General features: G+C 39.9%; 4 protein-coding genes across 4 annotated transcripts; 1 reads left to right on the forward strand and 3 right to left on the reverse strand.

Annotated features, from left to right (window-relative positions):
* Positions 1-2,086: 2,086 nt before the first annotated feature.
* On the reverse strand, positions 2,087-2,668 carry LOC108045923. The gene is made up of 2 exons (XM_017125414.2): positions 2,631-2,668; positions 2,087-2,578 (listed from the first exon to the last, which is right to left on the reverse strand). The coding sequence occupies exon 2, from the start codon at positions 2,576-2,578 to the stop codon at positions 2,087-2,089; it is 492 nt and encodes a 163-aa protein (XP_016980903.2). The 5' UTR covers positions 2,631-2,668.
* A 1,500-nt stretch (positions 2,669-4,168) lies between these two features.
* Positions 4,169-4,930, reverse strand: LOC108044258. The gene is made up of 2 exons (XM_017123197.1): positions 4,865-4,930; positions 4,169-4,803 (listed from the first exon to the last, which is right to left on the reverse strand). The coding sequence occupies exons 1-2, from the start codon at positions 4,910-4,912 to the stop codon at positions 4,312-4,314; spliced, it is 540 nt and encodes a 179-aa protein (XP_016978686.1). The 5' UTR covers positions 4,913-4,930; the 3' UTR covers positions 4,169-4,311.
* Positions 4,931-6,733: 1,803 nt separating this feature from the next.
* Positions 6,734-7,397, reverse strand: LOC108044248. The gene is made up of 2 exons (XM_017123186.1): positions 7,347-7,397; positions 6,734-7,283 (listed from the first exon to the last, which is right to left on the reverse strand). The coding sequence occupies exons 1-2, from the start codon at positions 7,395-7,397 to the stop codon at positions 6,789-6,791; spliced, it is 546 nt and encodes a 181-aa protein (XP_016978675.1). The 3' UTR covers positions 6,734-6,788.
* A 13,868-nt stretch (positions 7,398-21,265) lies between these two features.
* Positions 21,266-22,951, forward strand: LOC108037443 (leucine-rich repeat-containing protein 15-like). Its single transcript, XM_017113999.2, has one exon. It carries the CDS (start codon positions 21,307-21,309, stop codon positions 22,657-22,659), a length of 1,353 nt encoding a protein of 450 aa, XP_016969488.2. The 5' UTR covers positions 21,266-21,306; the 3' UTR covers positions 22,660-22,951.
* The last annotated feature ends 142 nt before the right edge of the window (positions 22,952-23,093 follow it).

The following is a 23,093-nucleotide window of genomic DNA, read 5'->3' on the forward strand; positions in this document are numbered from 1 at the left end:
GCAGTCACAATTGGCACATTTGGTTTTATTACCCAATTGAGCAGCTAATTTGTGGGGAGTTCAACCCGGCAAAACAAGTCAATTTGTGGTGAACGAGTATCTCTGCAATACTCAACCCTCATTCGCATCCTCATCCTCATCCACATTCACATCCAATAACCAACTAATGGGAAGGACGAGGACTGGGGACTGTCGTGGCTCATTAATGCTGTCTGCAGCATTTGTTATGATATTTTTATTATTTTTTGCCCTGCCGTGATTTCAATTTGATTTGTGCGATGATTAATTCATGCTGGGCATAGGCCACACCTACCATCCTACCATTCCGATTCCCATTCCGATTCCCATTCTCATTCCCCAATCTCTGCGATGATAAATGAACCTTATTCCCCCGATCTCCCTGTGTTTGTGTTTGTGTTTGTGTTGATGCTTATCCGCGACATTCCTGCCGCCCAAAGTGTCACTGTTGTCGATCATTTTTATGTTGTGTGCCTTCGCAATTTGATTGACAAGCCGGAGTTCGGAGTCCCGGGTTCATTTTACATGCAGCGATCATCTCGGGGCTCCCTTGTTTTACTTGTCTGCCTTTTATGATCGCTCGTTTTATGGGGCTCGTCGGGACGGGAGAGTTTACCATAAAATGCCCATTAATCATTTAATAGAGTCGCGTAATGAACTCGCAGTTCATTCTGGTCCGGGCAATCTGCCAAAAAAAAACTGTAGCTGAAACTGAAACTTTACCTTACTTCGCGTTTTTATTTCTCGATTTTCGACTGGCCTGGCTTTGGCACCTAATCCTGGCGCACAACTATGCCGTTTGCATTGTTCCACGCACAATGGACACAAAGGACATGTTTGCACTGATTATCAGATTAGGCCATTGTACGAACAAATTGATATTGTCATGTTTCAAGTGCCAGTTCCCTGGGCCAGTACACCTCCTCCTCCTCCTCCTCTTCGCCAGCCAGAGGCAGTGCAGAACTCATTGAATGCTGTCGCCAGTGCCGATTAAGAGATTGTTATTTTCGCACTCGCCGCACTGCCAACGAACCGGGGCCAAAAACAATGGCCCAGTCGGTCGGCCAGATTTGCAATATTTAGGCTCGGCTTCCTCTTGTTTCTGGTTTCGGTTTTTGACGAAACAATCGCCGGACAATGAGCCATGAGTGGTTTTAGCGCTGCGGTCCTCCTCGTTTTGGTCTAGTTTCTGGGCCAGAACCGATCATTAGCATAAAGCCACAGCGGCGACGGCAATTCCCATTCCCATTCGCATGTCTGTGCTGGGCGTTGGCCGAAAAAAACGAGACGAGACGGGGAAGGATTAGCCCGAAGCCGAAAATGTGCACATCATCCTGGCCGGAGATCCTTTGCCGTTGATCTCCGTATCGGACAAGTGATCGCTATCGCAATCTTGCCCCGGAAAATCACTCAAGGTCCAGATATCAGATTTCGGTGGAAATCATTTGGCAGGATTTCCCTATCAAGGCAGCTGAATCGATCGAAGGACATTTTGAGTGGGCGAGAAGTGTTGGAGGCTATTCTCTGTGATCCCCGGCCAGCCGAATTGTCTGCCAATGCAGATCTATACTGCGAGATATGCTGATCTTTTGGCACTTTCAATAGGGGGGTTACTAGAATCTCGGCTTTATGGTATAAAGAGATTTTAACACTTGGCCATCTTGATAAAAGACACTATTTTCGCTTAAATATATATATTTTCTATTGAAGCACATACAAAGAAAATATTTCTTAAAATTCACTGTCCCTTAATAATCAACAAAATTTAGATTGATATGGTTAGATTTGTATTTATATTAAAATAACATTCTTCAAGAGCACAATTATTGTAAATAGAACAATCATCATTTTAATGAATAAGAAAATATCTAACACATGCATAACTTCTTTTGCAACAAAAACCAAAAACCTAATATAATTTTTTGCAATTTTGTCTTTCCTCTATGATTTAAAAAGTTCGTTTAAGCCTTAACATGCAGTTACTTTTTTTCTTGTAAGGACTTACCCAATACAAGTTTTAATGATTTAAACTTGCAATATTGCAAATTGTTAATAAGCACGTCCTTCATTAATTAATCTTATTTTCAATGAGGCATACTATTTCAAGTACACAGACAATGTCTTCATCCTTTCTGAAGGTTATAATGGTCTTAAACTGACCTCGGGGCATTACGAGCGGCCAGTCGTCCGAATTGATAATGATGTCCTTGAAGAAGTAGTGTCCTTTCAGCAGGGGACATGTGTCATTGCCGAAGGGGCCATTCGTGTTCTCCCCAAACTTCACACTCGCTGCGAAGTACCTCCAGTAGGACTCGATTGCCTCGCAAACGGGTTGCCGGGGCAGCGAAAAGGGCAGCAACTTGTACTCGCCACTGCCACTGGAGTCGATATATGTTTGGAACTCCTCGGAGAAGTGCTCGCCGCCCACGTCTTCCGTCAAGGTGAGGGTTCCATTGAGCCTGCGGTCGCGTCCTAAAATCCGGAACTGGTAGTCCATCACCGATGAACCAGTTGCCTTAAAGGACACGAAGCCCACATCGTACGAATGCCTCAAGGACATCTGAAATATGAAGAGCATATGATGTCCATTGAAATTTACACGGATTTCTTACGTAAACGTCGGCAAAACAAAAAATTAGAAAAATATATAACTTTAAATTTAGCATGTTTGTATTGTACTAACTTACTAACTGCGAGCTGCAAGCTCTATTTATAATGCATTCTGTTGAGTGACCCTGTCGTTAAATAGGAGTACATGTAAAGCTTATCAAAAAAACCGTGTTTCAAAAATCCCGGTTTAGTTATATACACTTATAATCATTAACACTAATTTAGTCGTATCTGAATTTGTTAACCACTGGCTACCACTTGTTTTGTATTATTATACCCTTGCAGAGGGTATTATAATTTTGGTCAAAAGTGTGCAACGCAGTGAAGGAGACATCTCCGACCATATAAAGTATATATATTCTTGATCAGGATCACCTCCTGAGTTGATATAAGCATGTCCGTCTGTCCGTCTGTCCGTCTGTCCGTCTGTCTGTCCGTCTGTCTGTTTCTACGCGAACTAGTCTCTCAGTTTTAAAGATATCTAATTGAAACTTTGCACACACCCTTCTTTCCTTTGCACGCAGTATATAAGTCGGAACGGCCGGGATCGGCCGACTATATCCTATAGCTGCCATATAACTGAACGATCGGAAATGCCATAACTTTGGTGTTTTTAAAGTTAGGAAGTTGGGATTTTCTATGGGTTTTACATTTGGCCAATCAATTTGACGTACCAAATTTTATAAGGATCGGCCGACTATATCCTATAGCTGCCATATAACTGAACGATCGGAAATGCCACAACTTCGGTGTTTGTAAAGTTAGGAAGTTGGGATTTTCTATGTGTTTTGTATTTGGCCAATCAATTTGACGTACCAAATTTTATAAGGATCGGCCGACTATATCCTATAGCTGCCATATAACTGATTGATCGGAAATGCCATAACTTTGGTGTTTGTAAAGTTAGGAAGTTGGTATTTTCTATGGGTTTTATTTTTGGCCAATCAATCCGACCTACCAAACTTCATAAGGATCGACCGACTATATCCTATAGCTGCCATATAACTGAACGATTGGAAATGCCATAACTTTGGTGTTTTTAAAGTTACGAAGTTGGGATTTTTTATGAGTATTAAGAATGCATCATATGAATAATTTTGGAAAATATAATTTACAGAGTATTCTGCAAGGGTATATCAACTTCGGCTCCGCCCGAAGTTAGCTTTCCTTTCTTGTTTTTATAAAATAATAAACCATTATATTCTGTGAAATATTAGAAAGTATACAATTTCTAGTTTTGGATCAATCCTTATTTGTTTAAATGAACAGCCGAACAAGCCCAAATACTCTCGGCACTGCAAATAATAATCATTTATTCTTCATATTCATTCATTCATATAAATGGTCATTTATTTTAAAGCAGTTTGTTCTCTTTAATATAATTATATATCTTTCACAGTTTAAAGTTCCTACACACATATTCTTTAACAGAACCGTCTACTAAAAGAAACAATGTTAACTTTCGATATGTAGATTTTATTATATCTGAAGATATTGATTGTGGTTATTATCTGCTAATTAAAAAATCATTTTATTTATCTTTTTTTTACTCTTTATTTATTATTGTTAAGTCAACCAAAATTTCAAAAGGAATGAAAACTTTGTCGCTATCTTGTTTGCTTACTTAGAATAAAGAAGCTGTAATATAACTTCAAGTTAATCAAAATGATTAATTTTTTTTAGCTAAGGAAGGTCTGTAATGCGAACAACAATTTCAAGAGCTGCGACCAATTCGTCATTCTTGAAAAGCTTGGCCACGGCCTTGAAATATCCTCGCGGCATTATGGACGGCCAATTGTCAGTTTTGGCGAGCACATCCTTGAAATAGTAGATCCCCTTCGGCACGGGACACGGGTTGGTGTCGATTGGAAAGTCGGTGTTGACTCCACGCTTCAGGCTGGCCTCAAAGAAAATTTTATTTGATTCCAAAGCCTGGCAGATCGGTTGTTTGGGAATCGTGAAGGGAAGCTGCTTGTACTCTCCACTGCCAGTAGAATCAAGGAAACTCTCGCCGGAAACGGAAAAGTTTTTATCGTCCAAATCCAGCTTCAATTCCAAAGTTCCATTCGCCATGCGTTCTCGACCCAAAAATCGAATTTTGCTGAAATCAGCATACTCGGTGCCATTTGAGTTAAACGATATGAAACTTGCTTCATAGGTTTTTGGAAAGATCATCTAAAAATTATTTGACATTTAAAACAATATTTCAATTTAATACTTGCTTTAAGCTACTTACGTAGGCCTCGCCTATTAACATAAGTAAAATATAAAAACGAGTCCCCATAACTGTTTAACACCAGTGGTAATATAATTTGAACTACATAAGCCTTAAGTTTTTCCGGATATTTATAGCACCAAAGCGGACCTTGAAAACAACATTGTACCCTTTATCTGTATTATATAATACTAGTTTAATTAAATAGTGGAATACCATGCACAATATTTTACTTGTACCTTGCTTGTTTGTAAGTAATTAATGTGATGAAAACATGATTCCAAATGATAAGTAACTAACCAGGCTTACAAGTTTTTAAATTGCAGGTTTCATTATATTTAGTCTTTATCTGTCATACAACTAAGTGACATTAGATATATCGACATTATTATTATTTTTTTACATATTCCGAACCCTTTGCTTTTTAATTTTTTCTAAGCAGTTTATTTTAAAAGTCGAAAGGCCTTCTGCAATCAAGATTTTCACATATTCAAGACTGTTAAGTATACTTAACATTTATTAGTGGATCTAGATTAAAATTTAGGTTTCCTGTCAAAGGAACAATATTTTTTTATTGTATTTTTATAGCTTATCCCTTTGAATTTGAACTGCTTGCGCCACTCAAAATCCACAGCTCGAGGATCGGATCGGTGTAGTCGGTTCACGATCGCTACATGATATCACTCCAGCCAATTCCGATCCCAGCCAAAAGTGCCTTTCACAGCCCTTTGTTCGGGAGATGAGCTCCTAGGCGCCGGGTCATAACTCTTAGCGGCTGTTGCAGCTATTTGTTGGCCTCGTACGGTACTACAAGTATATGCTACACGGGCAATAAAAATATTGGCCTGCCTTCGCCGGCAGGACAAAGGAATTGCACCATAAAATGCATGCACAATTTCCACACACAGCAGCCGATGGGCAGAATCGTTCGTTGGAAAACAAAGCCCTCCAGATCCCCGTTCCCTTTGTCTTCCCAGGTGAAAACCCTTCGAAACTAGTGCAACACTTTTGGCTTATAGACGAAGCCAGTCGGCGAGGAGGAAGGGGAAGCTGGCCAAGACCGGGTCCATTGTCTTCGCAGAAGTCGTTAGTGTGACAGGTTGGATTTGTTTTGTGTACGGTGCCTAAGTCTGTCATCATCATCAGCATAAGACTTGTCTGGCGCCAGCATTAGGGACAATATTTTCGACTAAATATTTCGTCACAGGCTCAGGTAAATTCCGAGGGTTAAAACCAGAACCAGGACGAGATGTAGAGGGTCGGAGGTAAACGAGGGCGTAGGCCAGGGAAAATCGGACATCTCTGCGGGCGCCTATTTTGGTCGATTTATATATTTGGCCTGCTGCAGTTGCATTGATGATTTATGCGTCGGATTTACAGGTGCACATGTACACAGGTAGACTGCCAACCAAAAATTATATTATATTATTAAATGGCACTCCAATAGGCGCATTCCCTATTTGCACTGACATAATTTATAAATAATAGTTTTCTTACTACATTTATTGGTTTGTTCAAAAAAAAAAAAATGTACGCTAAATTTAATATAATTTATTTGCTATATATATTAAACAAAAAAGAAAGCAAACTTCGGCCAAAATATTTGAGGTACCAATTGATTGTACAGAAACTTTTTAATAAAATAGACTGCTTAACTGAATTTAATATTCCCCTAAATAGCATAAAATAATAATATTATTTTCGAATTCAATGAAATAACTTAATTGCAGCCATTTAACTTCAAATATAATTTAAAATCGTATCACATCGAATATTCAGGATTTTCAGTTTGCGTTGTTATTTGTTTTAACTTTTTGTAAATAAAAAGTACTCTTTTAACAACCAATTAAAGTTGTTATTTGGCTTTGAGGGAGATTTTAAATAATTTTAGCCAAAGTTAGCTTATTGTGATCTTAACTTTATTGATTCCTCCTCCTCCACAACTTCAATCCACATCCTCCAAAATCGTGCAAATGGAATAGGTGCCGACGTGTACGCCGTCATAATAAAACAATCCTTGGCCTAGCATATAGCCGCGCTGCAACATGAGTGGAAAGTTATCCGAGTTCAGGTGAATGTTTTTTAGATAGTAAGTGCCCTTCGGAACAGGACAGACATCCATATGCATAGGAAAATTGGTTTGCTTTCCGTATTCGGCATGTTTCGAGAAATACTTTCGGTAGTTTTTGAACGCCTTGCATATGGGTGTCAATGGAATGTTGAAGGCCATCCGCTTGAAGTTGTTATTTTCGGTGGGATTGAAATATAGCTCTCCCGCGAAACTCCAGTGGCTATCATCCATATCCTCTTTCAGTTCAACTGTTCCGTTCACCAACCGTTCACGTCCGATCAAACGCAATGTGGTTGTATCAAATACCCCAGTTTCATTCGACTGATTGAAGGACACAATGGAAACCGTGTACGGCTTGTAGTTAAAACACTAAGAAAACGATTTTGTGAGCTTAGAATTGATCCCTGTTGTCGTATCCAGTTTATTACTTACTAATCCCACGGCGAACACTAAAAAAAGAAGGCACAAACTAAGCTTGAACATTTTGAATTAACAAACTAACCTAGCCATGAAAAACAGATCGTTTTTATAGGAAAGATCAAATCGATTTATATAATACAAACAACGTTTGCAAGCTTGTTGGCTATCATGTTAATAAATGGACCTTATCCCTTTATTGTATAATATTTGATTGAATCGTTTTACAAGTGTAAACTTTTTCACAATATGGTTAATTACTCCCTTATCCCTTAAGCACGAAATCGGAATGCTATAAACGAATGCTAAAATGATTCTGACTGTTTAGCTTGCAATAATTTTAGGTACTTTGTAGTGCCTTTTTTTCGTGTGGTGGCATGTGCACCCGATCGAAGCTGCAACATATTGGCACACTTGAACTGAACGCCGAACCCGGGCACGTGCTCCTTGGCCCACTTGAACCTCGAGTCCTGAGTCCTGAGTCCTGAATCCCGCTCCTGTTTCAGTTTGCGATTCTTATTCTGTTACTTTCCTGAGTGGAAACTCCTGCTCAGCAAAGTTCGCCTGAAACAATCGGGGGTTTTTTAATGCCAACGAAGTCGCACGCTCTCTATTGGAATTTTCACAATGAGCACACTTGAGATACTTTCCTTTCTCCTCCTTTTTGTTGGTCGAGACATACAGAGTAGGGGTCGCGGGTGGTGGGCTGTGAACTTTGTGGGCTGGCGAACAATGGTTCAAGTGCTGCTTGCAAAACAAAAAGCGTTTTAAGTTTTAATTACGGCAGACACAAAAGGCCGCAGGAAGGAACAAAAGCAGCCACGACACATGGTGGTCCTTTTGGAGTGGAGGTGTGGCTAAGGATATTCCACTGACTTGGGACCTTATTGATGCCGTATCGCAGCAACATTGCGGCCACAATCCGTCGGAAACTTTCCTACCTCGCACCTTGCATAAGCCGTATCGGCTGCCAAATCTCAAACCATTTCTCAACCCGGTCCGAATCAATTTTAAGCCCCTCACAGCCCCTCCCCTCGCTATCCATCCCCTCGAGTGTGCCATCAGCAACTATCTATCGAATACAGGCAGCCATAGCTTGTCAGTGATTAGATTTCCAAACGCACTCTCAACAATGCCACCAGAAGCAACAAAGAAAATTATAAGAAACACTTCAATTTTAATGGTGTTTAAATCGAATTATTTTTACCCTGGCTTTTGGAGATTTAATGTGTTGAAGCCTTGATCATTAAATTTGTTCTTAAAGGATTTTATCGTTAAAATTATACTTAAGAAAACATTTTTGGAAAAACTTATTTATTAAAACTTAACTTTGTCTAACTAAAAAAAACAACATTTATCATAACTAATTTCAACAATAAATATCTTCAAAAAGGATACATTTTGATTTAGTTGAAATACCTGAAAAGAATTCATCTAAATTTTTAGGAATATTGTTTCATTTATGATGATGATTTTTACATTAATCCCATACAAATATATTTTAATATCTGTAATGCCACCATAATATCCATTTACACAATTACCGCGGTTTTTATGGGCATTAAACGTTGATACTATCGATCTTAAATAATACCAGAACTACGCCCTCGTGAAACCCCCATCTAATCCGCTAAGTAAGGGGTATATAAAATTGCTCAATTGCTCAACTGATTAGACTTTGTTTTCAATTTGTCTTTCAGCCGTTCATTGACAGCCAGCGAAGAAGTTTTCCCCAACATGACAGACACGAAGAGAACGAGACAGCCAGCCACACGGTTTTTAATCAAAATTGTACAGGAAATCAAAAATCAGTTTTTCAAAAAATAAAAATCACAGTTTCTTATCGCGATGTGTGATTTGTGGCTGCCGTTTGTTGTTCTTCTCCTCAGTTTTTTTTTTTTTTTTAGATATTTTTCTTACCCCAATTGCTCGGCCCATGGCCCTTGGCATGTAATTTGAGGAAAGCAGCGCCGAAAGCAAACGCAGTAGCTATGAAATCAATTATGCGATAAAGATTTGACAGCGCAACGCACTGAGCTGCGCTGCTGGCACTCGATAATTAATTTTAACGCTTTATCGCAATTGGAGGTGCGTCTGCTGTGGGGAGGGGGAAGTGGGAGGGGGGTGGAGGTCTTTAAGGTGGGGATCCGAAAGATAGTTGCTGCCGATAGTCGTCCGATTTGATTGAAGTCTGTCTAAAGGCGTTTATCTTGGGGCCCCGCCTAATCTGTGACACAATTGGAAAAAGTTATGAGTGTGCCTATGAATTTATTATGGCCTTCTCTCATTCCCCCGAAAAATACGAAATACGAGTATATGCCGTGTGTTTTTATGCGTTTGTTCTGGAGTTCGAGAGATGCTTTCCCATGATATGCAAACGAACTCAATTATTTATTTTATCACAAATGATTTTGCTTATCAAATCTAGCAATCGCGTCATCTTTGTCTCTCTTCGCTGCCAGAAAACCACAATGACGAAGGGCAGAAGAAGCGGCGACCGCAGAGTTTTAGACCTTTCTCAGACCCCAGAGCCATCCACTCATTCTGGCCCTTCAGATTTTCTTACAATTGCTTGGGTTCTTCGGTCCTGATTGAGGCCGCCATTATTCAAGGAGCCAAACTCCTTGTCCCGCTCACTCCACTGCCACTGCCACTCGGTGGCATCTTTTTGGCGCTATCTTTGCGTTGAAATCTCCACAGTTCATGTCAAATTTCTTGTGTTTTTATATATCATTCGGCTGGTTGGGCTGCCTCGGCCGCTTTCCTTGTAAGTATGTAAATGTTGGCAGTTGGCAGACTGCAGCTGCATTTTGCATGCCCCTCCAGATTCGGATCCCGATGGCCCCGCTCCCCCTCCCCCTCCCCCTTCATTCCAGCTTTGAGTGATTGTCAGGGGTTTATCTTTTGATGGGGACTGGCTTCTGTTGCCAGAGATACAGTACATGTATCTGTATCTGCGACGGAGGCTTGTTAATTAAGTTTCAATCAGGTTTCGTCTGGGCGTTGCTCGAAAGTCAATTTTTAGCACCTATTGACATGCAAAGGACCCGCATGCCACACACATACGCTCAAAGGCAACGCAGTAGACTTCAGACACAGATACACACAGTGATGGTTAGGTACCAATTTATAACTTTGTATTGGGTCAAAAATAATATATTATAATCATACAAGTATTAATCCATAGTATTAAGCTAGGAAGTATAATAAGAATGTTTGATAAATTAAGGTACAATTTCACTACACTTAACTTGCTTGTCCTGGAGTAACTTGTTGGGAATTATAAGGCATTAATGCACTATGTTTCAAATGAATGAATGTATATATTACTTGAACCAAGCACGTATACTTCCAACTTGGGAATACAACCTACTTAGAACCTACATAAGTGTACTGTAAGGTACTGCAAAATAAGAAATGAGTTTGGGTACAACAGTCTGAATGCTTCCCTTCACCAGACACAGATACAAATATAGACTGCAATTTGGATTTGTGCCCCAGGAAAGCAAATCAATCAATTCAACACGCAAAGTTGTTGCCGATAATTTCTCTATTTTGACTCGACCGAAGTCGAGGACGAGGATGAGGGCAAGGACGAGGACGAGGGGCAATAAATAATAACTCAATACAAATCCCAATTACAGGAGGACGATTGCCACCCGCCTCGAAGGAATCGAGGAGCCAGGACCAAGGTAACACAGACCAACCCTCTGGGCCCGGCCAAAGCAAATCCTGGCCGCCTTCGATTGTCCTTTTTGCCACCCGTACACGTACGTACATCCATCTGTGTGTGTTCCCTTCATTTGATTCGATCAGCGGGGTTTCGCCTCCATCAACCACAAAAACAACCAAGGCCAAGGACTGCCGGCGTCGCCGGAGGGTTTCCCCTCAGTCGATTTCGGGCTTATCCTGCAACCGGCACATAAATCGTCGTGCTGCTTCTGCTTCTCCTTTATTTAAATTTTCATTTAATTTGTTATTTGTTTACATGAAATACACCGATGTGCGACGACAGCGACGGAGGCGACATATGACAACATTCTCAGCCGCTCACAATTGCCATTGTCTGCGTCTGATTTGGATGGGGGCAGGGGCAGCGAGGGAGTGAGGGGGTGAGACTCGGGTCAGGACCCTGGTGTGGTCATCTATTGTGACCACACACCTGGACGGTGAGTGGTGTGGAGTGGAGTGGACTGGAGGACGGGTCAGCCGTTGTCTGTTGGCCACTGTTTGGCAACAGTCCCTAATTGCTGCTTTCAAACGGCGACTCCCTTGTGGGGGAAGCTATAGAAATTTTGGTTTGGCAAATTAATTCTTTAGAGACCAAAACAAAAAAAAAACATTACATTGGTTTATCCAGAAATTAACTCTATTATGTGTGTTAATACTTAACAAAGTCAGAAGTCCCATTTGAAGGGATAAAACTAAAAAAAATTCTCTAAAGATCCATTTAACATCTATATAAACTAAATTAAATGTACTTTCTAAATCATTAAATTCTTTAACATTTTTTACCATTGTTTACCATAAATCAAAATGAATAGGCTAAATTCCATTTATTATATCAACAATTAAATTCATATTAATAAAAATAATTAAACTGAAGCAAATGTTTTATAAACATTAATATACAATTTTTTGAACTTCAAAAAATATAACTCAAAAATGTCTTATAAGGTCAGCCACATTTTTAATCCATTTGCGATCCAATTAAATCTTAAATCTGTATAACTATTAATTTATTATAACACATTTGTTTTTGGTATTTTTAAAAATTTTATACTTTTAACAAACATAACATTAAATAGAATAATATAATATTTTGAGGTTTATCTTTATTTGTTTGGTGAAAGCCATATATCGCCATCAATATATTTTCTTTCTTTTCAAAGCCCTCTTTTAAGGAAGACAATGATTTTAGGCATTAAGCATTCTCTCAGCTCCAGAGACCAACAAACTATTTATGCAAATCACCTCAGAAACCCCATTTTGTGGGCCCCACCCCGAAGCATTTAACGCAGTTTAAGCTCACTGAGGCAAACTAGTTCAGTTCAACCGAGGGCAGACCCACAGTCTTACTCGAAAATCTTCCCAACGATAAGCCGGAGACCATAAATACGACATCCGAGCGACGATCTTCAGCGAATTAGCGGCCCGGGGATAGGGAGCATCCGTATCTGGACAGCATCTCTAACAAATTAAGTGGACAACAATAAATCAAATGGCTGACGACGAAATTCGAATGAAAAATCAATAAGCAGAAAAGTCTATTCGCTGCGAGGGAGTGGGGGCCCTAAATCAGAAACCGAATTCCGTATTGAAGTTCCAAATCGGAATGGGGATCGAAGATCTGTGGTCCAACGAGCTGCGTGTTTAACAACAAACAATTAAGATGGCGTCCAATCGATAAGGCCCAAAAACGCAGAGACAGAAACCGAAACAGAGACGGAAAGCCAGGCAGAAATGGGGCCCAAATCGTCAGCAAACAGTTAACAGAAGTCGTGGCCAATGGGGCTGATTAAACAAATGGGCCATAATGAAATAATTATGACTGCGCTTGGGGTTCGGACATGGCCTATGATAGACCTGCCCTCGGAGCCCCGTCCAAAAACGCATTTAGACCAGCTCTGATTGAGGCTGAAACAATGCCAGGCACTTTATCGTCCTTCAGATCGAAACGTGGCGACTCGCTGCCAAAGGATATGGCTTGGTATACGGTGGCATCGACATCGGTTTGCTTATCGATGGCTTGGCATCTGCCAGCCCGATGCCAGTTGATGGACTTTGATTGCCGCTTTTGGCCATGCGTGATATTTATTTGTTAGTTGACACAAAGCACTGATTGCCCGCCGATGCACAGTGGTGCAGTTGCCATTTTAATTGGATAAAATATGAAGGGAAAGGAGGCAATTTCGGCTTAAGCCTATCTTCATTATAACAAGTCATAAAACATGTATCTGAATGCTTACTTATGTGTTAAAACTTATTCTGCGCAGTTTTTTTTTTATTTGCATCTATATTTTATTGGACCGATTTTGTTCGATTAAATCATAATTAATTAAAGCTTAAAACTAATTATGGTGTTTTGGAAATAGTTTTGTTTTTAGAAAGTTTGGAAACAGATGTTTAGAATATAACTTTACTTTTTAACCCAACTATCATATCATATTTTTTATTTACCACTTATAAGTAAAGTTCGCGAGTGTTCGTATTTTTCCAAGTCCAAGTCCCCTTAACGAATTCCTATTTTTCTTTTTATATCTCCTGTTAACACTCCCAGGGAACACCTTTCACTGCCTGAGCTCGATTGTTTATCCGACATTTGGTGAAACCCTCTATTCAGAGCGCAGTTCCAGCAAATCAGATTCCCTTTCACCAATGTGCCCAGTTCGATGTGCCGGCCCATCCTTTTGGCATGTGTCTCGCGCACAATTGAGTGACCAAGATGAAAAATGAAGCCCGGACCGGGCCAACCACTGGAAACATTTTTAATTTCGCAGCCATTGTGAGCTGCAGAAAAAATGAGCAGCAAAATTGTAAACATTTTTGCGCGCCAGCATCAAGATAACCGACCGACCGACAACTGTAGGAGCCCAAAACCAAGAGCAAGACCAAGACCAAGGCACAAACCAGGCGAACCACAATGGATTCCCTCCCGAGGACTATTTGGGCAGCGAGAAATTAGACACGTGATGGGCGGATGGCCCTCGGAACCGAGATGGTGGCGACAAAACCCCGCTTGATAACCCAGACAAAACCAGACAAAAAGCGACTCCACCGTTTGTTTCCTCTTTTATTTTTCATTTTTTTGTTTGTCGACAAGGCGAGATTATAGTCAATCAGCTGCTCCTGTGGCTGCTTATACTGATGTTTCTTCCGATTTGGCCAGATCATTTGAATAGGTGCGAACCAGAGGCGATCGCAGAGATGCGATAAGCGGGAAGCGGATTCAGAAGCAGGAAGTTGAGTCTTCGAATTATGACCATGAGCATAGGGGTCCCACTTCCACACAGTTCTGTGGCATCCAATTAAATTGAATTTTGAAACGATGCTACTGCGATAAATTAAGCAAACATTTTGGTCTGTTTGGTTTCCTTTTTAGTTGATCACTATGATTTTGTGGCGACCCAGCAAACACCCAAAGAATCGCAGGCAAACAAGCAGGCCGAGGCGTTGAGGGCAAACACCAGAATCGTGGTCGATTATCTTAATTTGATAAGGCATACGCATGCACTTGGAGAAATAACTGCTTTGTTCTTACAGAAAATTTGGTTAATTTCTTGTATGTAATGTCTTTTTCAAAGAATTACTGTGTTTTTTAGTATTATATTTTTTCAGAACTTATGAAGTTAAAAAGAACAATTTATTATAAACTTTAAAGTATTTAACAAGATCTCTTTCGAATAAATAGGTGCTTTTATTATTTTGTAGTTATTTACTTAAATATTTAGTCTGTATTTGTAAAATGTATAATACTCTATTTACTGCAATATAAAAATAATATTCTGTTAGGATTCGGGGCAAATAAACTGTATTACTAACCATCTTGTCCTGATCGCTTTTAATTTTTTTCAGTGCATTCAACAGGACTGCCTCTGCGGTTTTGCCTCGCTTCACTTGCTCTGAACCCGGCCAAATGAATTTCTAACGCGCTCTACAAGTCTATTTGTGCGTAAACAAATATTTATTGGAAAGGTAACACTTGCGACGGCAGCCACAGAGGGGTTACAACTAGGTGTTAGGTGTTCGGGGCTCGATTCCAAGGGGGAGGGGGTTAGGAGCGGTGCCAAAGGGCCAAACAACTCCGAACTGTCGCCCAATTGACCAATAAAATGTTTGATGATGTGTGGCGCGCTGCCAGTCGATTAAAGCGGGGTTTACCTGTCACTAACAGAGCATGCACCAATTATTTCTGGCTGGTTGGGTGTGAAGGTAATTAGTCAGGGGAAAACGGAACAAGGTGCAAGCTATCAAGCCCAGGCAGCACTGGGATTAATAAATTAAAAATTAATGCAATATTACAACATTTATATATTATTTTATTAAGCATAATGCTGCCTATATCTTGCACTTTGCTATTATATTATTTTTGCCTTATTTGTCTGCATGATGTACAAAGAAACTTATCAAGTTCTCTTAACCTTAACTTCTAAGCAATTTAGAAACTCTGCCACATTATTTCCCATCCCTCAACTTTATTTCTATCCAATAATACCCAAACTCTTGTCAGTTGTTGTCAGCTTGCGATGACTGGCAGAATGGTTGCCATTTTGGCCTAACAACTTTGTAATTTTTTGTTTACACGCTTAAATTGTAACGTAATTGCTTTGGGAAGTGACAATTGTTCGGCATCCCTTTTCTGGCCCCGTGTTTGTATAGTTGTGTGTATACACGAGTGGAGTTTGTTTGTCAATTGCCCGGCGCTGTGAAAGCGGACACATGCTCGACCTGAGTTCGTGGCTCAGTCCAGAGAGCCGGCTGCCATGGCATCGCCTTGGGGACTCGGACCCACGAAATAGAGGCCATCGGAACGCACTTGGCCCTGTCAACTTCAGGCGACTCCAGACAGCGAGATGAAAGGCAGATGCTAACGAGTCAGATAAACACGGCGACTGCGTCGTAATTCGTGTAATTATATTCTCAATTACCAAAACCCAAAGGCCCAGCAACTCGGCGATGCTGTCTCTGCGATTAGAACAATCGAAAGCGTTTTCTGATTTTCTTTTTTATTTGTGCACTCTCAGAAATTATTGATGGCTTTCTAAGAGTATAATACCTCTTTTCTAAATATTTAATTTAAATTTATATTTAATACAAAATGTGATATAACATTCAATTCTCTCAAGGAAAATGATTCAGATCTATTATTAAATGCATGCATCTAATGAAAAACTTCAGATGATATAAAATCACTTGATAATTTAATATATTTTAATTCGAACGTATAAAAAACTAATTTGATTAAGAAAGCTCTATGAAAATATCTAGTTGTGGTTCAGTACTTTATACAATGTAAGAAATATATTATTTGAATTATATATTATATTATATCCAACTTTGGAAACTAATCTTTTCAGTGTAACTTCTAACTTGACTCTAGTATTTTATCTGTGTTTTTTAAATGTTTTGACAGGGTTCATCTTTGAAACTTGGACGGGGAAAGGCTAAGGATGGTCAGACTGGCCCATTCTCTGCGAGAAATCAAAAGCAGGCCTGCAGAGGCAAATAAAGCAATGAAAGGCAGATATCTACTAAACGCTGCTCCTTCGTGCTGCCGAACAAACAAGCCACAGGGGGCGTGGCAAGGGGCAAAAGACATATGCAAATGGCCAGACTCATCCTCATCCTCGTCCTGGGCCAACTTAAGTGGTTTCAGCTCGGCAGCGATGTGATGCCTACGACGATATGATATGATTATGTTAAATGCCCGTTTTGTTTGCTCACTCACTCGCAGGGAGTTGGTTGGTTGGTTGGTTGGTCATTGGGCAGCTGCTACCCGTTGTAGTTGTCGCCGTCGTCGTCGTCGTCGTCATGCTCCCTTAACTGATTCCCCGTGTCGTGGACAAAAAGGAGCAGCCTCCGTTGGCTTTCGACTGCATTCAGTTCGGTTTCAAGTTGACGATTTCATAATTCAATTTACAAGATAAGGGCCCACAACGGAGCCACAAAAGCAAAAGCAGAACCAGATTCCGAATCCGATTCGGAATCGGAATCAGCCAACCAACAAGCGGCCACCGTTTTTGGGGCGTGTTGTCAAAAGAAGACAGCGAGCAAAAAGTAAACAAAACATTCGGGGGGAAAAAATCACATTGAAAAACCTTTTAATTAATTATGCATCAGCGATTGTGTTTAAATAAAACGAAGCTCAGTCAAATCGGATTCAGAGATTTTTGTTTGTTTGTTAGTTGGGCGGGGGAAATCGCAGAGCAGATCACCAGCTGCCAGTGACAAACGCGCATTACGCATACGCCAGGATGAGCCCGTGTAGATGAGGCCGATTAGATAACACAGATAACTCTGTGTTCTCTAACGTATTAACTCAACTATTGTCCGCTTCGTTTGGGATTATCGCTTGATTTATAATCTTAATTGTACAGCAGTCATATTAATAACGATGGAATCATTACTAGTTAAGAAACCTATTATTTTAGATAACTGGTAAGTTGTTATTAGTTTTTAAAATAATCATTGATTACAAGTTAATTGTAAGAAAATGGCTTCGTTTAAAAAAAATTTAATTAAAACCAAAAAGCAGTTTAAAAATCGTCGTTTTTACCAAAATTATTGATACTGAACTTTCACCCATAAGCACTAAAATATCGGTTTTCTGCCGAAAAAATTTCAAAAAATTGTTCTAATATGGAATGCCATACATCGTTGAATTCGTAATTGAATTTCCAATCGATTGGCATTCAAACATAAAAAAAATTTTTTTTCCTAATTTTTGCAAATTTGACGATGTTACCCCTTATCAAAAATGATAAATTTTTGAAAAAAATTTTTTTCTAAAACTTATTGAAATTGATAATTTAGGTCGTCACTTTTACGAAACAGTCAGTCTTATACTTGTGGGTCCAATTTTGACGAAGATATCGTGAAAAAACCTCCGAAAATGGCTCATTTTGATCAAAGTCAACAAAATATGATATGTGAAATATGAACTTACTTAAGTTAACCACGAAAACAATAAAATAAAATACTATATTTTGTTACAGTGCATGCTTTTTGTTGTTTAGTTTTATAATAGATGTAATCTAAGATCAACCCTTTAACATTTGCCAAACTTCGTGTCCGAGCCTTCAGCATTTGTTCATTGACTCGGAGAAAGAGTCTTCAATCAGTGCATTTGTCAATGGGTCGTCAGCCATGTCGGCAGCAGCATGACTTCTGACACGATCGGAGGTGGAGGGGGGGTTAGAGCTATATAGAAAGATATAGGGAGGGACAGAGGAGGGTTACCCATATGCCCACATCCAATTTGACGGATGCACAGGGGTTGGGGCGCAAGTTAGAAGCCATCATAATTTAAACATGAGTGTTGGCTGCCACTGCGCACTGGGCTAACAATAATGCGGTTGTGGCCGGGTTTTATGGCTCTGCGGTTCTGAAGCTCTGAAGAGGATGAAGAGGATCGATCCAGGCCGAGGAGCTCTGGCGAGAGGGTCGTCCATTTGGCGGCCTTATCAGCGACGGCGATGGCAGATTAATCGGGCCCGATAAGAGCGAACCCTGGGATGTGGACACGATGACGGGCACGATGACGAGTGCGGATGATCGACCAGAAGAATGGAGTGCTGGCGATGATGATGACGGTATATGGTAGCTCTTCCTCCCCGTTCGGATCGACGTGCCTGTTCTCCTATCGCTTCTTTGTTGTACGATTTTTGTTTTATATTCCCATTTTTTCGGGGTTATCCCCCGGCCCCGTCATTTTCGATCGGACTTTGGTGAAAAGGTGTGCCTGGGTTATGCGAAATATGCGTGGCGTTGTCGATCGGATCGGCTCGAGGGATCTGCACTGCCAATGGCCCAAAGTGGTTTAGATTAAAGGGTTTAGTTCTCTGTCTTGTGTTATTTTATTTTGGGGCGTTATTTGCTCAGCGAGACGTGCGACTGCTTTTGACTTTGGCTTCGGGCTTTGGGCTCTGGGTTTCTCGACTGCAGGAAGATCGATCTGGCCGATCGGTCGGTCGGTGCACCTCATTGACCTCTCTCCCTGTCCATCTTTCCCCTTCCCTTTCCCCTTCCTCGTCATCTTGGCATTTCTGTTGTTGTGCCAGCTGAACATCTGTCGATCTTGTTTGGCGATAATTTGAATTGAGTTTTCTCTCCAAGTTGGCCAGCCCTCACATGTGTAAAAAGTCCAGAGCATTGTTCAAGTTCGGTGGAGGAGGAGGAGGAGTTAAGGGGTAAGGCCGGGAGGCGTGTTAATAACAGAGCTCATCCTCGTCAAATGGAGGCACACACAAGAATGACACCGGATCTAGGCAAAGTGCAAAGCTTTCCCACTGCACTCAGAAAAAACACAACAAATTATACTTATTTCGGTTACCCTTCCTTTTTAATGGTTAGCTTAATGAATATTCAAAATGTACTACATACAAATATATGTATCTTATTTTGGGGGCTACAAAAAAACATAATTTAAAAACATCATTTATAAATGTATTTTAGGAACAGACTTATCTTTTTAGTTAAGCCAGAAGCTATCTAAAGATGTTGACAACCTTATTATATTTTCAACCATATTTACACAATAATTTGTATTACATTAAGCTATATTGATGTCCAAAATATGCCAAATATATTAAACTATATTTATATAAAGAAAATTCTTACGAAAGTATCAATAGAAACCTTGTTTCTATGGTAATGCAAAATACCTATAATTTGTTGTATGAGTTTAATTTATTAAAACCAATATTTTCGCAACACAGTTTGAGACTGTGTTTGGTGAGAACTCTTCTTTGGGTGTACGTGCACCTATACCTATAATAACTCCCCCAGAACGTGTCACCTGAAAGGTGGAATGGGTTAAGGTAAGCGAAGGGGAGCGGAGTGTAGTGGTGGGTCCAACCAGGAGGAGGAGGAACAGAGTCCCAGAACCTCAGCCAATCCGCCGAGCACGTTCAAGTCGTTTTCTCGCAATTAACGCGAAATTCTACGAATTGTTTAATTAGAACTCCAGTTTCAGTTCTCAGTTTTCAGGTTCCATCTTCGGGTCTGCGAGTTCTCTGGACTCCGCAACCGCAACCGCTGCACGTTTGTACGAGTATCTCGTGGTTCTTGTTGTTTGGGGCTGCATAATCTTTTTTGTAAACATGAAACTCGCGCCATTATATCGAGGCAACGTTTGCCAGCCAACTTGAGAATGGAATGGTATGGTATGGCCAAGGTATGGGGAGATCTTGGCCAAAAAGACCTGGCTGCTTTTTACATGTTACTGTGCCTGCGCTGCGCCGTGTGGCAACGATTTTAAATTTAAAATCTGTGAATTTGAAGCAGTTTATCGAGACTGCAGCGACTGGGAACTCTGCCTCCTCGTCCTTCGCTTAGGTGTTGTTGCTGTGCCTGATTCTGGCGGCCGATTAAATCATTAAATATTCCGATTGTGTAGCGTTATAATGAAATGTTTTTAACGCTTGTCTGATTTGGAATTATGCAGGGAATTAAAGGATCTCTCCCTCTCGCTGCCTTTTATTTGCTGAGCAAAGGAACTCCTTTTTATGTGGAACATGTTGGTCGGTTGTCTCCGATAAGCAAAGATGTGCAAGGCATTTGATGCATTTACTGGGTATTAAAGACCTAAAGTCACTTGGCTTTCACAAATGTTATGTTAAATTGAAAAACTTTAAAGTACAATATCAATTTGATATCATTAATAACGTATATTCCTCTAGCAGAGTCATAATGAGTAGAGCCATTCTCATATGATATAAACCAATGACTACTGATGATAGTCTAATGATAATGACAGCCAATTTTTAGTATCTCGGTAAACAAAAAGCTTGGTGCTTTAGAAGAGATTTAACAACAAAATATACGAGTCATAATTAAATTCATTCTGGATGCTGGAGACAATGTACCAAAAGAAATATGCGATCCCCGTTTAATAGAGGAATCTAACCAAGCTTCTTGAAATATGAATTTTGCATATCAATTTCTAGGTTTTTTATGGCCATAAATTATCTCTTAGCTTTTGAACAAAAACAAATTTATATTTTCTTATTTTCAGGTAGAATTTGAAACTATTTTTGTGTTTCGGAACGTGCAACAATTGGCACTCAAGCCTAACTGGCATTTCTTCCGTCAATTTATCTTAAAAGAGAAGAAGCTTTTCTCTAAATCTTTACAAAGTTCACGACCACTTTTTCTACAGTTCTCTGATTAGTCAGTACAACCCCTTCTTTCAGAGAAATATTCTTAGTCCGCAAAAGATAAGCAGAAAGCTGAAAAATATATATATTAAATGTAAATGGGTTATTTTCTATATATAATACTGCTGCCAGTGGTCATTGTTCTGGGGAATATCGATTCCGAGCTACCCTGCTATGGACACAACTGCACTAGTACAAATATAACCAAAGGTTCTGACCCAAGGAACATACGTCTGTACTCCTGCGACAACCTTGGAATCCTCAAACGCTCCCCTAATCTAAAATCCGTCATGATCGACAATTGCAATAGTGATAATATCGATATGGCCAACTTTGGTTCTTTACGTACATTAATCTACCTAGTATTGCAACACGGCAATCTGCCTAAGCTAAACGATGAACAGTTTTCCAAGATGCCAGGTCTTAAGACTCTTGAGCTGAGGAATAACTCCATCGTTAGGATTTCCGCTGGAGCCTTCAAGGGAATTCCGGAAGTGTGGAAGCTCGAACTGCAGCACAATGAAATTGTGTCTTTGCCGACTAGTGTATTCCATCCTCTTCCACAACTCACTGACCTTGACCTAAGTGGAAACAAAATCGCAACCCTTCAACGTGAAATATTTGATAAAAATCCACATTTATTATGGCTATCACTAGAGGATAATCCGTTGACTAATGTATTGTCTATATCTTTGAAGCACCTTGTCCAACTGAACCTGATCAATTGTAGCCCGCTGAAGGAGCTGCATTTGCAGACAGCTAGTTCTGTGAGACTCAGAGATTCCAGGATAAGCCGATTGGATATTGTTGGTGGTGCTGAAGGACTCTTTTTGCAAAAGAACCGTCTCGAAAATATCCAAATTGGAGACAAGATGGCTGTCACCATTTTGGACCTGAGCGATAACATGTTGCTTACTTGGGATCTTCAAAATATACTTGTGGGAATGTGGAGACTTCTGTTCCTGAATCTTTCCTGCAACCTTATCCGCGAGTTACCCGTGCCCAAGAGGGACAATTCCAGTAAGGAGTTTCTTCTTCCTTCGTTACAATCCCTGAATTTGTCCTTCAATATGCTGGAATACCTTCATGGTGATTCGCCTCTAATATCGCCTGATCTTACAAACTTGGACCTGTCGCACAATAATATTTATATCATAGAGCCTCACATCTTTAGCATGGTAAAAAATCTAAAAATCCTCCATATTGAGTGGAACTCCATTAGAGACTTCGGATTCGATCGCTTTTACAACCAGCACCGAGGACTTAGGGAGGTGGCCTTCTACGCAAACGATTTCAACAATAAAACATACAGAATCATAACAAATTTCTTTAGGAATGCTGGTGTCAACGTAATAGAAAAAATCTATTATTCCCGCTACTCACGGAAATATGAACAATCACCGAAAAAAGAGGACTCCAAAGAAGTTAGTTTGCCCTTTAGAGGGATGTGATCCATAAAGTGCAACTTTGACTATACGAACCTTCTTGAACTGTCTTTCTCTTTTTTGTGACATCGAACTCTCCTTCACAACAAAATACAAGTTCGTCAGCCTTGAAAATCGAGAAATATAAAAATAAACTAGTATTGTAATGATTATTTATAAGTATAAACAATAAAAATATAGATCATGAAAATAAAACTAGTAATAGGTAGAGGTAGTTTGATCCAAGGAAAGCTTGAGTTCTAGTCTAATTGTTTAGGAGTCAAATAGAGCTAGGCTGGTCAGCAATAAACTATTTCTTAGCTTCTGTACAAAAAAATTTTAATATTTATATTTTCAGGCAGAACTTTTGACTATTTTTGTGTTTCGCAACATTTTGTCAACGTGCACCAATTGGCACCCAAGCCTAATTGACATTTCTTCTTTCAATTTATCTTGAAAGA

Source organism: Drosophila rhopaloa, unplaced genomic scaffold (genome assembly GCF_018152115.1).
Source record: "Drosophila rhopaloa isolate 14029-0021.01 unplaced genomic scaffold, ASM1815211v1 contig_167, whole genome shotgun sequence".
In the NCBI taxonomy this organism is placed as follows: domain Eukaryota; kingdom Metazoa; phylum Arthropoda; class Insecta; order Diptera; family Drosophilidae; genus Drosophila; species Drosophila rhopaloa.